This window comes from Branchiostoma belcheri, unplaced genomic scaffold (genome assembly GCF_001625305.1).
Source record: "Branchiostoma belcheri isolate BF01 breed outbred unplaced genomic scaffold, Haploidv18h27 scaffold16, whole genome shotgun sequence".
In the NCBI taxonomy this organism is placed as follows: domain Eukaryota; kingdom Metazoa; phylum Chordata; class Leptocardii; order Amphioxiformes; family Branchiostomatidae; genus Branchiostoma; species Branchiostoma belcheri.
In genome coordinates, this window is record NW_017803046.1 from 1593868 (window position 1) to 1612510 (window position 18643).

An 18643-nucleotide genomic window follows, 5' to 3' on the forward strand; every position below is an offset into this window, starting at 1 on the left:
TTACGACGAAGAAGGTTAGAAATCCAGATAATGAAATACACAAATTGTTACTCAAGCAACTGGATAGATTTCATCAGAATCAGTCCAGGGAAATTCCCGGCAGTTACCACTATGAAGTTATAGCACTTTCCCAATAATTATGCAAATTAGGTCTTCATTAACATGATCTATATCTGCCAATGTTTCGTTCTCAATTACATGTCACAAGTGTTGCAAGTACATGTAGTCCTATTGTGGAACACAGCAGTTTTATAGGAATTCTTAATCAATTCTGATAATTAGCTCCTGATTTGCATAATTGTCATTTAATTCTCAAGGGAAAGGAAGGAATTCGCATGGAGGATCTATTCACACTAGCAAGTAACCCCTATGCCACAAGGGGCCATCATCTCAAATTGGAAATGCCACTTGCTAAGTTGAATATCAGGAAAAAATTCTTCAGTGTCAGAGTGATCCAGGAATGGAACAAGTTACCACTGGAGACGGTGAAGCAGACGTCAGTAAACAGATTCAAGAGTAGCATCGACGAATACATACGGAAGAAGATGACCATAGGAGCTACTAAGGGCTACCCGCCTTCTGGCTCCTGATTTGCAGAGACGTAGTCTCTGCAGTTCAGGTAAATTCAGTTCAGGTAAATTCAGGTAATTATGCCAAGCATCGCTTGACAATCTGTGAACCAGCTAGCAAATCTGACAGTTTGCAACAAATGGTGTTGAAATCGCCATGGATAAAAAACGCCTCGTAGCGGCGAAAAAATTACTGCAATGATAGGAGTAAGTTACCCAACATTTAACTTAAAAAAGAACAATTTCTTTGACTATCTTACTCTTCCAGACTGCAAAATCCTGCTTAGACTGTATTTCTGATACATATTTTCTCGGTCAAATTCTTTCCTTAGAAACTCGTCCATCTTTATTGCCATTAATTGCTAATGTAGGGAAACACGTAACAAATCTGACAATTTGAAACACTCTGAAGCCTGAACCGTTGTAAAATCGCCATGGATCAAAAACGCCCCGTAGCGGCGAAAAGAAATCACTGAAGCTTCATTATGATGCAGTCCTCTATCGAACTGCTAAAGGCCGCTTTTGATCCATGCACTTCACCGTCATAACTTGTAAACAGTAACTCCATAACCTGATATCCTATTTTGGATTGGATGGACTCTCTTCCATGTCTTCGGGGGAGTTTTGCGCGGTTGGAGTTACATTCGTTTTTCTTTTTCTTTAAAATTGAATTTGTTTTCGTAATCAGACTAGCAGCACCACATTAATTAGACAAGGCCGTTCTGCACACCTGAGCAAAAACTCATTTGGCATGGTCCCTTCAAAATGGTGGTTTGGTACGACGAGAATTCTCTGGGGTGTTAGTTTTGTGTAACTTTCAGGGTACCTTCTAGAGTTTTTATCGGAGGAATGTCTTTCTAAAGTGCGCAGTAGAATGTTGGGAACTTTTCGCGGTAGAATAAAAAAAATGCCGTTCTCGTGATGTTTTGACGAAAATGCGGAAGTTCCCGGATCTGGTACATTTTCGAGAAGATAAGAAAGAAGAAAATGGCGAGGTTGTTGGGAGCATGCAACGGGATCCATGAAAAGTCTATGATAGCCTCATCAGTTCAGGGTTCAGACATAAGTTGTTGTCATCTGCTCGGTAATATTGTCTCCGAAGGTGACATATCATCATATCTATGAATATTATAGAAACATATATGTCACATATGAAAGCTGTTGTCGCTGCCTCTCTTGGGGCCAGCTATTCAGACACCGCGGATCATCTCCACCAAACTTTGGAAGCATGTCAGAGGAATAGTAGGCCATAGGGTTGCCAACACGCCTCTGGCGTATCAGTCACCCTATTTGGCCAATTTTAGGAGTCTGGTAGAGGCCAGTCCTGGTAGAGACTAATGAGAGGGGGTGCTGATGGGTTTTAGGTACAGATAAAACCCTCCCGTCTGATCAGTATGGCCCCTATTCGCACCATAGCATCACGTCACTGCAACATAAGCATGTGTTCACGTGTATATAAAGGATATAGTTTAGAGTTTATAGTTTCCCGTACAGTCGGGAAATAAAAACCCCATCGCCTTTTAAATTCAACTCGTGAAATTAAAATCTTTGGCCTTTCAGGATTTGAAAATCCTTAAGAATTTAATTAAAATCCTGAAAACAATTCATCATCATCATCATCTGAAAACAATCTAATTTATCTGATTTGAATCCTTAAAAAGCGAGGGCCTTTGATTCTCTAGCCTGGATGCCAGACCCAAAGCACACTGGACACAAAATATCTCAGTGTGCACACTGAGATATTTTGTGTCCAGTGTGCTTTGGGTCTGGCATATCATCCAGGCTATTGATTCTCTGAAGGATTTAAAAATCCTTCAGATCGCGTGATGAGTAACTCCTCCACGTGCCTGAGAATACTGTAGTACACGGAGGTATCATACCGGTGATAGATCAAAGATGTTTCTAGTTGTTGTTGGCGGTTGAGTTTGTTAGCGATTATTGATTGATAAAAGAGTTCATTGGAAGTATCAGTCCGAAGTATCAGAGCCAGTCTGCATCCGGAGTCTTTACGTGTGCACATTTCATTCCGGGTACGTGCCGTGCGGAGCTTGGATAGAGAATAATTGATTCCCGGCGGGAGATGTTATTATTAAGTGGGAGGATGTTATGATCTTCACCAAGGTTCGCCGCTCACAGGAAGCTAAAACATTCTGTACCCAGGAAATATCACCTTGGCCTTGGCTGAACGGGGGAGTGTGAGCTCCACGGTATGTAAGTAATTTGTACACACTCAGGGGTATTACAGACCAGACAGCGCCGGGATAGCATTGATCTGGGGGCGGGTCAAGTTTGGTGCAGCGTTAGGGACAGTCCGTGGAGGATGGGGGATGGTAATGCCATTCCAATATTTGTTAGCCCAGACTCATAACACTCTAGGCCCAGAGTTAGCCTAACTGAGGGGGGCTGTGGTATCCTTTGGTGCATGCTGGCCATGGAGCCGAGAAATTCACCTGTGTGTAGGCCATGGAAACAGTCTGTCACCCAGGCTACTAAAACATGTGTCGGGTCATCAGTCTATGCAAAACAGGCTATGCAAATGTCATCTTCTGTGAACCTTCTGTGTGCCACTTTTTGAGCGTGCCAAGTTCCTTGTCAAACTTATTTTTTTGTGTGTGGCAATAATCACAAACACTTCGGATCCAGTAACGTTGTTCGTTTTTATTGATCAGTATTAGAAAAGATTTAATCACCAATTCCTTTCAGTCTCACCAAGGAGGTTAAACATCAATAACTTCCTTGGTCAGACGGAGGGCAGGCGAAACAAGGGAATGCACTTCGGTTGCCCAACATCAACCTTGACCTTAATCTTATCAAAACCCGCCCATATACACCAAATATCATCACAATCCATCCATGGCTTCTTTAGTCACTCATCTCAAAACAATGTTATGAGTAGGCAGGCGATCAATAATTCTGGACTAATGTTTCAAAGATGATTACTGTGTTTTTTAGCAAAGCAGTTTTTTTCTAGAAATTCATACCGGTCAAGCGTTTTGATGGTTCTTTTTCGACAGTAGCTGTTGCTGTGTACAATTTCCCCCTTTTTGTGGGTGAGGGCTTTAGTAAGTGGCCGCCTGGCTAGTTCCACGGTACCGCGGTACGAATGGCATCCCTTGTGCTTGTCTTGTTCAAAGCTATGCGTCCCACAAGAACTAGCCCTGCGATCTGTGAATCAAATGTATCTGTATCTGTAGATTGACTGATGAACTTACCTCATTGCCCTGTATCCCTATTGACATCATATTTTATCACGTTGTACTTTTTTGAAGAGGGTCAAAGTGCCCCGCTGCAGGACCCTTGTCCGGGTCTAGGGGCACTTCTGGCTACTTCATCAACCGCTCGGGCGATACCACTTTCAGGGGTTGTCACAGGAGGGGTTCAAATTTTACGTTCTTCCCAGATATGGGCATTCCGGATTTAGATGAAAACCCCCTTCCTTGTTTCTATCAATAGATATTTGTGGAGCCTGTGGATGTAAAATAGTACCGCGTGTGGACACATGTGGGCGACTCACATCCGTATCTCGGAATGTTGAGTAAAGCCCCGTGGGAGAGTCCATTTTTCTCCAGTGGTGACGCCAGAGGTTGCGGTGTGACACTTGTCAGGATTCAACACTGGGGTCATCTGTGGTGTCTGCTAGCTGGTAGTGTGGCTCTGCGCTAGCTAGGCTGACGGGTATTTACAGAGGGGGAAGTTTGTGTGTGATCTTGGTGATCTTCGTTCTCACATCTTCAGTACAGTGGTCCGCGGGTCGGACAACAACTCTACAACACTACAAGGTAAGGAGATCATATGGCTCTGTTCTTGGGTTATAACTTATAGATTTTGTGATTATAAATCGCCTGCTTCAAAAGGTTATGGCAACGCAGCCGGCATGTTTTCTATGATTTTGTTTTATATTGATCCGGACTTCGAATAGATCGACAATTCCGGAACAAATTGTTCAATACAGTCTACTGGATGTGTCGATAAGTATATAAGCTTAGTACAAAATTTTGTGTAGTTGAAATGCTGCTGTTTCAGACGAAAATTTATCTGCGAGCTACGATTGAGAACTATTAAAGCGATCTTCAAGTAACTCCTTTGGGGAGATTTTTTTCAACAACCCACCATGTGTATCAACAAACTAGTTTGTTTGTTACTCAATACTCGGTTCGATGTTGCTGGAAACTTTCCCCTGCCCAACCGGTTCCCGTGCATTCCTTGCTGATCACCTCTTGTGTGGTGGACCACGGAGGGCGGCCATATGGAGAACCATGTGGCGAGGTCTGCTTCCGATTAATCTCAAATAAATGTGGCGTTATGAATCACAACAATAACACGTCGCCATCCCCAATACCGGGGTGTTTATTTTGGGCACTATGCTCAACCGTACGTGTCAGTCCAGCTTATATAGTTCCATATGAGGGCCCAGAGAGAGCCGCACGACTAGCCTGATCTATCCACTACGCCAAGAATTTGGTCCCGGGGGCATCCTTGCGGATTTATCTCATGGAGACTGTTGAGTAGTAAAAGTGAGCAATACTGCCCTGGTGGGCACTGCGGTAAAATACGGGACGCAGTATTGGAGACACTCGACATCTATATCTACGTCAGGGGTGCGCTGGAATCGATTCATGGCTGGTCACACAAAATGGTGACCGCTGTTTTCAAGAACCCTCAAAAAAGAGGCTCAAGGAGATTCCCTTGAGTTTTTTTTTTTGCTTGTACAGCTCCAGATAAACAAACTACGTAGTACCGGGAGGGGGGGGGGGGGCAATGCACCAGCCAATGGTAACCTCCGTTAGGTTTTAGGGAGGGTAAATGCATGGAGAATTTCTTGTTAAAAGTAAATTGGTAATATCAATTTCGTCATAATGATAGTTAAAATGTGTGCATGCTGTGTATTTGTAGTGCCCAGTCCATGATTCGAACTTCGAGTTTGTACCCCTACATGGGAACTATGTAACATGACCCCAATGAACACAAGTTCGCAGAGGTCGGTAAACTAAGTAGACTACAATGGAATGAGTATAAAAGTAACACATATTAGGTTTCAAAACAGTATTTGTATTACTAATTTATTACTTAGTAGTTAGTACTTTCAAGGGCATTGTGTATAATGTCCTTGGTACTTTCTACCACCTTCACGCAACGGTGCAAAACTCTCAGAGCCTTGCTCGTTGCGTGTAGCCTTCTAGATGTTCTAGGATCATTTGGTTGATCGATAGTGATACCCTACTCTTTTAGCCTTCTGGAATTAAAACTACTAAAAATTCCGGCATCCCTAATCAAAGAGGAACGTTAAGCTAGTCTCACAAAAATAATGTTTTCACCATAAACGTCTCCCGGTATACCACAACTTCCCACACACTTCCCCAAAACATTCCCCATGCGCTCGTACAGTTCATGTAAGCCAATATAAACATTCCCATGGAAAAGAACACTACGCTGTAAGAGCTGATTAAAACGAAGAACATTAACAACTCTATCATGATCTGAGATCTGTATAGTATAGTAGATAGTCACTCGACTCACTCCCTTGGTTTTCCCTTTTATGGTTTTACGTCGAATATCTCTAGTCTATCACGTCTGTGAACTAAAATGCCAGACTGGTGATTAATGGACGGTCCCTTTTTCTATCGCACGACAGGGTCTGTTTCACGCTATGTGTGACCAGGCGACCCTGTTTTGGCTTGACGTGATCCTGTAAAGTTACTGTAAAAGGTATAATCGGACAAACACTCCACAGGTCACAGGCGTAATGGGGATCCCTTCTGTTGAAAGACCAGTTTCCGACGGAGTTAATTACAAAGCTGAATTGAGTAGGGAAAATCGGGGTGTTTTTCCACGTTGATTTGTCCTCGGGTGTGCCGCCAAAAAGCGAAGTGCTGTAGTCTCTACCAGCCTCCTTGGGTTGCTGAAAAGATAGCAAAATTTGGCCTATGATAGGCTGAATACGTTGCCTGATTAGTTAGCCGGTCATAGAGTTACTTGTTGGCAACCCAATTTATATTAGGTCTATTCTCCCTGTAAGAGGGTCTGCATGCCCTTTTTCGTTAACCGTTATGGGCTATTTTAATTTACCGTTAATCGTTGCCGGCCTGCTCTAATTCAACGTTAAGCGTTATCAGTATATTCCTCGTGAAGCGTTATGGGTCGTTTTAATTCAACGTAAAACGTTATTTGTCATCCTAAATTTAGCGTTAAGCGTTAATGAATAATTCTTCGTTACGCCTAATTTTGCCTTTCAAAGTGCAGGAAAATGCGTCATTGAAGGTTTAAAAATACAAAAATTTCCCGGGGAGAATCGCCCCCGGACCCCCTACATTGCTCGCGCGTTTGGCGCTCGGTCCCTTCGGCTCTAGCCAGAACCAGTTTTCCCTTCAATTTCCGGAAGTTTGCGGAGAGTTACAGAATTTTTTTAACGAATCCGTCAACCTTGACAGGCAAATTAACAAAAATCTTGAGTAAAATATGAAAACATCAGAAGGACCGACAAACACTCACACATGATTTGCCTCTCAAAATGCGGGAAATTGGGTTTTTGAAGGCTTAAAATCCTAAATTCCCGGGGAGCATTCCCCGGACCCCCTAGATTACGAGCGCCTTCGGCGCTCCCCTCTCAAAATCCATCGGTAAAATTGGGCAGACTGCAAGCTGGCCGACGTCGACTCGGACACCCCGGTATTTGTGGACGCACTCGGGGACCAGGGCAGGTGGGGAACACAGGGAACACATACCTTTAATGCATGCTTCATTACATGTAAGGTATACGTAATTTTGTCAGTGATCACCTTTTCTCACAAAGCGAGATACCAAATTCAGTGCAGCTCGAAAAAAAAGCCTGTCAATTTACCGTTAAGCGTTGCCGACCGTCCTGAATTTACCGTTAAGCGTTATCGGCCCTGCTGAATTTACCGTTAACCGTTGCCAGGACCCCCCCATGCAGACCCTCCTGTAATTCTTACTTCTAGTAAAGCAATTCGCAAGAAAAAAAAGATATGTCAAACCTCCGTGAAGTATCTAGTGTTTTTGTGAGTTTATTAGCACAAGAGATGGTCTGACATACTACAACGGGCCTAGGACAGAAAACTTGCAGACTAAGAGAGCGGAAGTGCACGAACCTAAATTCTTGTGACAAGCCCTAAGTGATTTGCAGTAAACCAGTGTGGCTGGACCTTCTTGTCAATCTGCGGTACCAAGCGACGATCGAATCGGTGCAGCAAGTAAAAATGGGAGTGGTGTTACTGGTAAAATACTACGGAAGTGAATGGTCGATTGGTCTAGCCCAAGGCCTTTCCGCCATTTATACTGTTGAAGGATGTATGCCGGATAAGCAATTAGCATGCACCAGTTCTTGCACACGTTTGTGATAAAGCTAGAAAGACTCAACAACTTTCCTTCAAACCATCTGTGTCGGATTCTGTATCTATGTGGACAACAGAAAGAAAGTGAAGGCTCGGGGTTAATAGTTACTCCCACATTATTCTGGCAGCTACTTTATGGTCAAGCCTGTGACCTGTTTAGGGCACACACGTACGGTTCTTAAACACGTAACGTATTTGATCGAGAAGTCTAAGAAATGAGGGCAGGAGAGAGGTTACTACCCGCGGCACTGTAAAGGGTCCGGGAGGACGATGACTTTCCTGACTTCTTGTCGTATCTCGAATGCCGATCCAAGGAGGTCTTTGAGCACAAATTTAATTTGAGCCATTATTTATTTACCCAGTTGTGAGTATACGTATGCGTAGTCTACCAGTACATGTACATGAAAATTCATCCGGTAAGATAAACTCAAAATTGCGGAAGAAAAAGGCAAATTTTCAGTAAAGAAGGCGACAGTGTGACGACGATAACTTTGTACCCTCCCCAAAGTCTGTCGATGGAAGAAAAGATGAAAACACGTCCTTTATCTTGTCCAGCTGACGTGACGCAAACCTGATGTCGGTTTTCAGTAACGCGACACCATCAGGCGAGATTTAAGACTATTTGTAGTCAGGGAATGCACTAATCAACATCTTGGAAGGGATGCCGGCTTTCCTGGGGTATAATTAACCTCCAAGTCCATCATTAGAACTGGGGTAAAGATCTGCCCCGCGGCGAGAGCTGCCAGATATAGCTTTTGAACGATGCGATGAAGACGTCGGTAACGGTCATGCGGGACCTTCGGTTTCATTGACGTTTGATCTACATTCAGGGCAGTGTGTGTGTGATGTATTGAATGATTAGATTATTACGCTAGTAGAAATACTTATTTGGTGTTATTTGCCATACATTGCACCCGATGCAAAATAAACTTTGATTTTATATAGATAAAATGATTTGGCTACTTATCTTTGCCATTCCCTGTATTTGCAATGCTAATACTCGTTTATTCGTATAATTATCTCAGTAAAGTCGTATATTCAATCATACATTTGTATTTACGTCTTGAATATTTCTGAACACACAACCGGAGTGGATTTCCATTCAAGTCCACTTATATCTTTTGTTGGATTGTGGGCATGGAAAGAGCTTTGTCGCAAATCCTTGATATCAGGCAAGGGAAATATGTAACGATCTTTTACACCGTCTCAAAGTAAAACATGAGCTATACGGTGGTAGTGTACCCCCTCCCCCTTACAGGGTTGACATTGACAAGTGCCCGGCGATGATGGTACAGCTATCGGACGCTGTCCAGCCTCTACCGGGCATGCAAATGGTGAGAAAACACAATAAATCTTACAACATCCTTCTTCTGCAACAGACATGTCAACGAGAGAAACAGCCCTGTACTGAAGCTGTCGACAATGCATTGAGCACCCTCCCCCCCCCACACACACACCATGCATTTGTACAAATACCAAACGTAACACGTCCAGTTAGTAAGTTACATCTTGTCCATGTGCTTATAACTAAGACGACGGGATACATTCTTCAGACTCCTTTATTTCCTTATTTGGAGCGTGGTCCAGTTTAACTAAACCCCTACTAACCTACTGTAGATCCCTTTGGTCAGACAGATTAGTCAGATGTCATATATCTGTTTCGTATAAAACCATAGGTTAATTTTAAGTTTATGCATAATCCAGCGATCAAGTTGCATGTGTGACGTTCGAACCTAAATCTGGAAAGAAGGCTGGAGTTGAGTAGTGCAAACCACTTGATAAGCTATATAGTCTCACTGGTAACATGTTGAGCTTGTAGAGGCTTCCGTAGATAATACGGTAGAGAATTTGTGTCTTTTCAGTTGTGTATAGTTTTGTACACTCCGGGCAGAGGATGATCGTTACCTTCGTCTGCATGATTGGTACCCGTTTTCTGCCAGCCTCAGCTGTATTTTGCTGTAGTATAATGACAAGCTTCGAAAAGTAGGTCACAGTAATGAAGCCCAGCCCTGCTTCCCTGTCGCACACGGCCACACTTGACCACAGTGACACTTGACCACAGTGACACTTGATCTCCCTCATCGCTGACAGAACTGAAAGGCAACAGGCTAGGGACTAGCAGAGCAACGATGAAAAATTGACAACAATTCGAGTAAGGAAACATCGTTGCAAAGGAAGAAGCTCCACCGATACTTAAATAATTACTTGGAACACGCTTATGCCAATTGAGGTCGTAATTATCATAATTATACGGTATTTATTGGTACTTTATCATGACTCATCAGCCATGTCAGCGCTTCTATTGTGGGCATGGGAAGGGATGGCCGTCTGACCCGAGACCTTTCTCACCTGTTAAGACTCCTGTACAGGAAGACAGGACATCCGATCAGACAACAGGAACATCAAATCTGCAACATGAGTATTCCCTGTGGGCTACACCACGACCGTTGCTGGTCCTGTATGCTGACAGAAAATAATCTGAATCTGAACATTTCTTGTAATGGTAAGATGACGTTTGAGAAGCACGCCATTTCTACCTTTTCAGTACATTTCACAGTTATATAGACTTCTATATGGCCTATAGGATAATATTGGGGCCCCTATCCCGGTTTGTATTGATAGGTGCACGCCCCTTCCTCTATAGAGTCGATGGGTTTATCTACTGACAATAGGAAGACACGGTCCATTGTTTGTTTAAGGCCCCGACTGTGTACATAGTCACCTGGGTGGAGCAGGTACAAGGTGCCGTCCGACCGGTTTGACAGTACTCGTGTCACTGTGGCTTATCAAAAGAAGCCGATATCAAGGTGCGCCGTGGACCACACAACTGTCAACCACCCGGAAAAATGTCAACATACATACAAAACGATGGTTGTAATGATCCACGTAGAGATTGATAATTCATAACGTTAATACTTTGATAGTACACGTGTACTAAGACAATGTAGTGCTATAGGTTTAGTACGTTATATTTTGACACAAGATTATATTTATTTGCAGCGAGAAAGTTTGGCTTTTGAAGCAAAGGAAGTGGTTAACGAATGGCAAAATACTAGAGGGGGTCTTTGAGTGACTTAAATAGAGCAAATAAATTTAGCTCATAACGTTTCTATGTGAAAGTTCGTGGGAGGACACAGTTTGCTTTTGGAAATATTCCCTTCGCAAAACTAGACACGTGTCTAGCCCACGAAGTGTAAAAACTCCTTACAGGGATGTCTAACTAGTACTTCTCAGAAGTCGAAATGTGTCATCGGTTTGGAAGGCGGGGGGTTGTTATGTTTTCCAATTGTCACTGACCTCCTAACTCAACGGCCTAACAGGGGCGCCCTTCTCGGTAAACCTCGATAGTTCTACAGACACTTACAGAAAGTTTTCCTCAAACAGAGAGCGGTACTTTCAACATGGCCTTGACTCTCCGTGTGTAAACTTTAAAAATCTGGTAACCCTTTTTGGACGCACTGTTACATGTACTGACATACTTTGAGTGATGTTGAATCTCTATCAATAAAGAAAGTCCCTTCCTTAGTTCCTAAACTTTGTATCCACAACGACTGGTCTTTGACATCTGTTTACAGATAGACATTACATCAGGAATGCTGATCCTCCACTGACGTACGGACTAGAAGCATCGAGCCAAAATATGTGATGTGGAGATTTATTTCTGGCATGTCTTGGATCATGGTTGATACAGCGATACGGATGTTTTCATTTCTTCACAGAGACGTGTCAAGGGTTCGGATATGCGTGGATCGTTAGTTAAAGTTAGCCTGGGTAAACTAACCAGGATGGTACCCAGGCTAAGTTAAAGTGGTTTTGGAGCAATATTTCCAGTGGATACTAGACTAGTACTAGTATTGCACTGTATGAAAAAAAAGGTTCTGGTCCGACTTTAAGTATTGGATCCGACATACATACTCTACTATAGCAAGACAATGCGTTACCTTCTCGAACGTAATTATAAAGGAAACACCAAAAGATACGCTTCTTTGTGCCTTATCAGTCATGTCAGTTCTGACAATATCACTTGTGTCAAAGCACGTACAAGACAGCACGGTTCCACTCCGGACTGTCGCTAGATGGCGCTTTGGTGAAGACGTTCGCGTGGGCTTCTTTGAAATGATCCAGTTCTCAACTGACATTCTTACTTTCTCCTATAGCTGTGAATGGCACACCTTTCTTTTACCTTTTATTTTACCTTTCTTATGTTCCCAGTGCGGTTTTCGTCTCTTTGTTGCTGCCTATTTCTGTTGATTTTTCCTTCTACCCTTGCAAGTAGACATTGCTAATGATTCTGAGGATTTTATTGGGTCATTCCCAGAACTTGAGAGTTTCTCATTCGCTTTCAATCAGGCTTGGGCTGAATCAGAAGCAAAATCAGGCGTCATTAGGTTATTCTAGCCTCTCGGGCTTTCCCTGCGTAATTCCTGGTCGACAGTTTTGCTGCTCGGGAGATCCAGAATTTGCCAAGCCCCACTTTTTCACCATGGCAACGCAGACGACAGCTCACGCATTCGTATCTGTGGACCGATATAGCCGGAGCGGGGATCGTTCTGTAGTGTTGGTGGTTCACTGTTGACAACATTGGATTTATACTGAGCTCTTTCCAACCTAATCTTATTTTCAGTTATAAAATCACTTGGTACACAGCGTTCGTGACATTTGATGTGTTCACATTTTCTTTAGTCATGAACTTGTAATTTGTATTATCAAAGAGTATGTTTTTTTTATTATCTATAACAACGATATTATGGAACGATCCCCACGTCCCAAAATATAGGGTTGAATTGTGGGCCGCTTGAAATGAGGAGGATAGCCAAGGTAATGTCGGTGGAAGTGATCATATCAAGAATTTTGGGTGGTCATATATGTTATTGATAAACAGCCAGATATCGAGGCTAAATATGGATTGGCCAAGGACATTGCATCATATTACTACTAGTATTATTTTTGTGGCATAAAATGACAGAAAACGAATGCTACATAGTAAGAGGCACGGTGAGCGAGGTATTAAAGTCCAAATCAAATCAAATCAACCTCCTCAGTCAAAGTCACTGCAATTAACTTTGAAATGATCATACTTGTAGAAATGTTCATAACCGTTGAATATTCAAGATCCTCATGAAGTAGCCTATAATCCAAATAATCCATAAAATAATTCATTTGGTCGCGAATAGCTTTGCTGGGGGCGACAAAGAAAGAAAGTGGGTCACCCTTAGTAATCTTCTGTCACACATATGAACGAGTCTTCCAAATACTAGTAGTCCAATGTCAAGGGCACGCCTGCTGACCCCGTCACCCTTGACCTTGTGTCATCAGTCTTTTTGGGAGGTCACCAGCCGAACATGTCAGACGGGCGCGTGTTTGGAATCCAAATACCCGGACCGGTCAACAACAAAAGGAATTTCCCAGATGTTTTCAAAACGGAGTACAGAAATTTACTCAATAAATTTGCAATATCGATTTCTTCCACAATGATTGTTATTCCTAGATGGCAAGCGTTTATAAGATAACGTAACAGTTGTGTAACATTGTCTTGCACGTTATTGATTGTTGTATACTATATATGTAGTTACATGCATCGAAATAAAGTTGATGTGCACATGTAATGAGATGTTAGACCCCCTATTAATATACATATAACTGTTATACATATTGCAACTTATTTATTTTTCTCTAGTACGTCGAAATGTATTTAGCTATATTTTGTACTGAGCAGGAAATGTTACCAATTTTGCTAATTTTACAAGAGTCAAATCATCGTTCATTGCCAAGGTCAGCATTGTTGTTGCAAGATGTATTTAAGTCATGTGACTTTCTCTGGCAACTTTCCCAAACAACGCCACTAAACAGATGTTAGAGACTGTATGAAAGCCTCGACTTTTTTGTCTCGTATTACAAATCACTCCTAATTGTCCATTCCTGCCTGAAAAAAAGATTCGTTTAAAAACAAATATCCGAGCGCGTATTCTTCCGTAATTTATACGTTTCAGTAACCAGTATCATGACCATCAGAGTTGGGGCCCAGAATATATCAGACTTGAACTTGATGACCAGGAATGTACATGTATTACAAGAAGCTACAGTGTTTCTATCACGGGAGATCTTATCTCAAACAAAACGTCCATTCAAACCCCACTGGGGGTGTGTCAGTCACACAGTCAGACATGTGCGTGCAGCTACATGTACTACACTGGTAGAGCTAGTTACGCAGTGACTTTTATCTTTTCTCTTCGTGTTTAGGTTTATGTCATGATTATCAATCGGACGATCTTGTTGCATAATTATATACACAATGTACCACGGCAGGACCGGTAGCAATACGTAAGAAATACTTACGGCCAACTTGTATTCGCGGCGATAGGGTTGTTTTACGGTTGACGTGACCGTGTATAATTATCGAAGACCCGTTTTAGGAGGCCCCGTGTTGGGAGTTAGTTCAACGTTACAGACACACACACACGAACGGAATCTTTATATATATGTACTCGTTGTATATTTAAGTGCACGCTTCTGTATAGTAGCCTAACAATAGCGATGTAGGGAACAGGTCTAACCGGTATGTCCCAAGGGTGTAACTGATCACGCAATTCTTGTTTATTAAACATTTAGTAGCACAGATGTATTGAGGGCTTCGATCGCCAATACGCTATAACGTGTAATGTATGGGGACATCGATAGCCGTTTCCGGCGTATTGGCACAATGTGCATCTTTCCGTCATTGCGAATCCGTAATATGTGTGTATCTCCGTGTAATGACGTCATGCCACACCTGTAGAAACAGATGGTTTGTTTGTAAACAAAAACAACGACCGTGCAAACTTCAAAGCGAGAAGGTATTGATTAGATCAGGGCTGTTCCGTACGGGCCGAGGGTTTTGCGTGTAATTTTCAGGCACCGTTTGTGCGAGGCAGCTCAGGATAGGTGTGTCATCTCGGGTGGGTCGCCTTGTACGTCGCCGGCGGCACGCTCCCCTGTCCCGCCCCTCCCAACACCAGACACCGCCGGAGGGGCCCAGTCTGTCCTCCCGCTGACAGGGACTTGACGTGTAAAACACCTAGCTAAGATACAACGCCACTGAAGACATGTCTCACACGCACTATTACTCGCGGGAGCTCCAACAGACCGACCGCTCGCGCTATGTCGTCAGGGGAAGGGATGCGGGCGTCAGGCGTACGAGCACGTCCACCGCGTACAGCGGCGGGTACGGCGGGCCGACGGCGCCCACCACGCGGCGCAGCAGCAGCGCTGCCCCCGCCACCAGGAAAATATCGTACCGAAGCCGCAGTCAGTCCTCTGACAGACTGACCACCCGCAGAAACACCTACGACTACGAACCTTACTCCTCTGCCCGTTTTCTTTCCGAATCTAGATCCGGAGGAGGGGTGTCGAGAAAGCTTCGCTACCGGCAGCAGATGAGCGAGACCAACCTCATGTCTACCAGCAACAGAATGTCCCACTCCATGACGTCTCTGACGTCCCCCGACCAGGTGGTGTCCGCTCGGGTGTACTACCAGCCCATGTACCCTAAGCGGGCACGGACGCTGTCCAGCCAGTCGCCGGGACGTTACGACTCCACCACGACTCGTACCTACAGCAGCTACACGTCATCCCGACACAGTCTGACGGGCAGCGCGCCCGGGTCCCGCCGCTCCAGCATGGACTCTCAGCACTCGTACGACGAGCTGATGAGTCCCAGCCCGGTCTTCACCCGCGCCATGTCCACTACCACCGAGATCGTCAAGGAGATCAGCAGGCTGCAGGAGACCAAGAAGCAGCTGGAGACGGACATCCTGACTCTGGAGAGCGCCAAGAGCTCGGGGTCCGGCTCCACCACCGTCATCAAGACCCTGCAGGAGGAGACGGAGACTCTCACCAAACGGAACACGGAGCTGGAGAACGACATCAAGGACTTCAAGATGAGGTTAGTAACTAAAGTAATCTTTTCGTTTTGAAAATTTAAATATGTCTCAGATTCGTATGATGTGTCATAACGTTGATATTGTGGTTATTGTAAGTTTCAATGGCGTTAGTGTCCCATGAAAACATATGCATCTAATCATATTTATTCATATTTATCGCACTCTATATACATGTATATTATACTATATCACAGGTTGTCAAATAGTACTCCTGTAATCTGATATAAAACATTGACTCCCTCATTCACTGGTCTAGTAATAAACGTCAAAAATATTGCCCACATTTAAACTTATCGTAGAATACAGGGGACCAATTTTGTGAGTGCTATCGATCCATTTACAATAAATTTAAAAGTTGAGTTCCAGCGATCGTAATACCCTTGCAGCAATAAATTGCAAAGTGCCTCACTGCACTCAAAAATTGGTAGTCGGCTCGTATGGGTATGTTTGATCTGACGTAACCCCTCAAAGTTGTCGATATTTGTTGAGAGAAGCTCGTGACCTTTTCATTTCGACCATTCTCATATTCATTTGTTGCGTGACCTTCCAGTGCATCCGCCATTTTGTCGTCTTGTCGCTGTGACCTTTGTGTCATTGTATGCTATTATGCTCTTAAGTAGGGACGTTTCTGGACAGCGACTACAATGTCCACTATGCCATGTTCCGGACAACTGACCGCCTTTCCTTGTACTGTCCACCATGTCCGTGACGCTGGTTTTAGACTCCAACATTATTTGATCTCACAGCGTAACTTGTAAACACTTAAAAACATGTCTCGTGTTTACTGACCTAAAACGGATGAGCTGACATCATGTTTTATTCATACGCCCCTTTTCTCTTCTAAATCTTTTATATGTGAGTGGTTTTTATAATTTTCTTTATTCCAGATGAGCCTTCCTTTAATTGGACCGTGTATATTGTTATATTATTATTGTCTCCCAGATGTTCTATGCAGGTATTGGAATAGATAAGGGTAAAACAAAAGGTGAAATGACCTTTATAAACACCCACTGTTCCCTCAGGCAATGGACGATAAACGGATTGAGACGAAATCGCTGTACCCTGTTTTTTTGGCTCCCTTCAGTGAATTTAGAAATGCGATCTTTTTTCCGTTTCTTTGATTTCAGTTTGAAATGTTTTTGTTTGTTTCCTGTACACAATGTATCTTGATGTTTGATGTAAAAACAGTACTAGTTATACATTTGATAGACGACAGTTTCGGACTGAAATTTTTGAATTGAAATGTGAATTGCTATATATACGTATGTGCGTTCGTAGTTTCGCTATTTTTGCAACGCAACCTTCAAGCAGCCGAAGAGCACACATTCCTTTTGGCGATTAGATAAAATTATAGCAATGACCACAACTTAAACTCAGCGGCTTTTTAACGAACTTCCAAAAATGTGACAAGCATTTGGCGACACGAACACAATAAGACAAGACATGGTATGTATAGAGGCGCATGGACCGAATCTTTGAGTGACCTACATTTCTACATATACCGTTGAGTGCCTTCCCGGCATTTTGCACCCATACAGTTAGTGTAGAACAAGTTAGACACCTCGCCAGTCTAAACACACCTTCCGATGCCTTCAACCACCTGTTTCACCTTACACAGGTTAGCGAGGTTTACATGCACAATACACGTTCTTTTTGTATCCTTTTCTTTTTTTCCATATGACCTAGCCCAGGCCCCTTTGAGAGGATTACAGTTTTAGTTAGAAAGTCAGTTTGTTTGAAAAGCCTCTCACACGCCGCTGAACAATCCGGGCATATTTGTGATAACAGGACGAGGCCAGGCCGTGCGGTTGCCATTGTTGCCGCCCGTATCTGTGCACTTGTCATTGAGAATACCCAGGGGCATGAGTGGGCTGTCAGACCCCCTTTTCCACTAGATGGAGACTGTTGATCGACCAACACTGCATTCTGTATGACCTATGGCTTTATAGATTGTATATAATCCACTGTGTAAAAGTATCATTTGACGTACAACAAAACACACAAAACTTGCAAATTACACTTCTTTATCAATGAAATTCGTTTGAATTACCAAGGACATTACCGATATATACTAGATTACATAACTATTACCTGTAGCAACTTGATCTAGTGAAGTTTACGATATATTGTGTGCATATCGAAGTGTGGCCCTGTTGAATTGTTCATGATCCCGTAAGCGTAACATGTATGGCCGCACCTGTACGGTAGCGAAACAAATAAGCAACGACCATTCTAGCCTTTACATAAATAATAGGTATTGTTAGTATGTGGGTTTAATATTGGCATCACATGTTTTCCCCAAAATTAGCTCGAACAAAAATGGGCATCGTAACGATAATTAGAGTTGTAGATTACCCACATCATAACAGGGAAGTGAGGGGTTCGAACGCGCGCGGCGCCGGCGAGTGACCTCGTCACTTCTCACATTCCTGAGTAATTAGATTCCGTCAATTAGATCTACTAAACACCACCCAACAGTAGCCTCTATCACAGGCTTATTGTAAGGGCATTGTAGCTCTTTTGGCCCGGTTTCGCCTAGTCTAGGTTAGACTGTTAAAAACTAGTTAAAAAACACAACTGACATAATCTGAAAACTGCACGCGCAATGAGCCGTAAAAAGCTAAGAAGCCTGTCATGAGGCTATTAAACCCAAGCCAACAGACCATCGTCTGTGAGTGTATGCTCGGTTGTATCAGAACAGAAGGAAAGTTAGTTGACTGTGGTCGCCCCCGGGTTCTTGATCCCAATTGGCCCCTTGCGCGTTTGGAATCCCGATGTGCCACAACAAGATTCCCTAGAAGTAAGC

General features: G+C 43.3%; 1 protein-coding gene across 4 annotated transcripts in view; it reads left to right on the plus strand.

Moving 5' to 3' along the window:
* The first annotated feature begins 4068 nt into the window (after positions 1-4068).
* Positions 4069-18643, plus strand: part of LOC109466014 — a 29556-nt gene continuing 14981 nt past the window's right edge. For 2 of the 4 annotated variants that reach the window (XM_019763535.1, XM_019763536.1), the window contains exon 1: positions 14740-15839. In XM_019763535.1, the coding sequence (XP_019619094.1) occupies positions 15001-15839 (839 nt within the window). In that variant the 5' untranslated portion in view covers positions 14740-15000. Of the gene's footprint in view, positions 4349-14736; positions 15840-18643 lie in introns of those variants that run through there. The other 2 variants (XM_019763537.1, XM_019763534.1) reach the window with 2 other exon arrangements.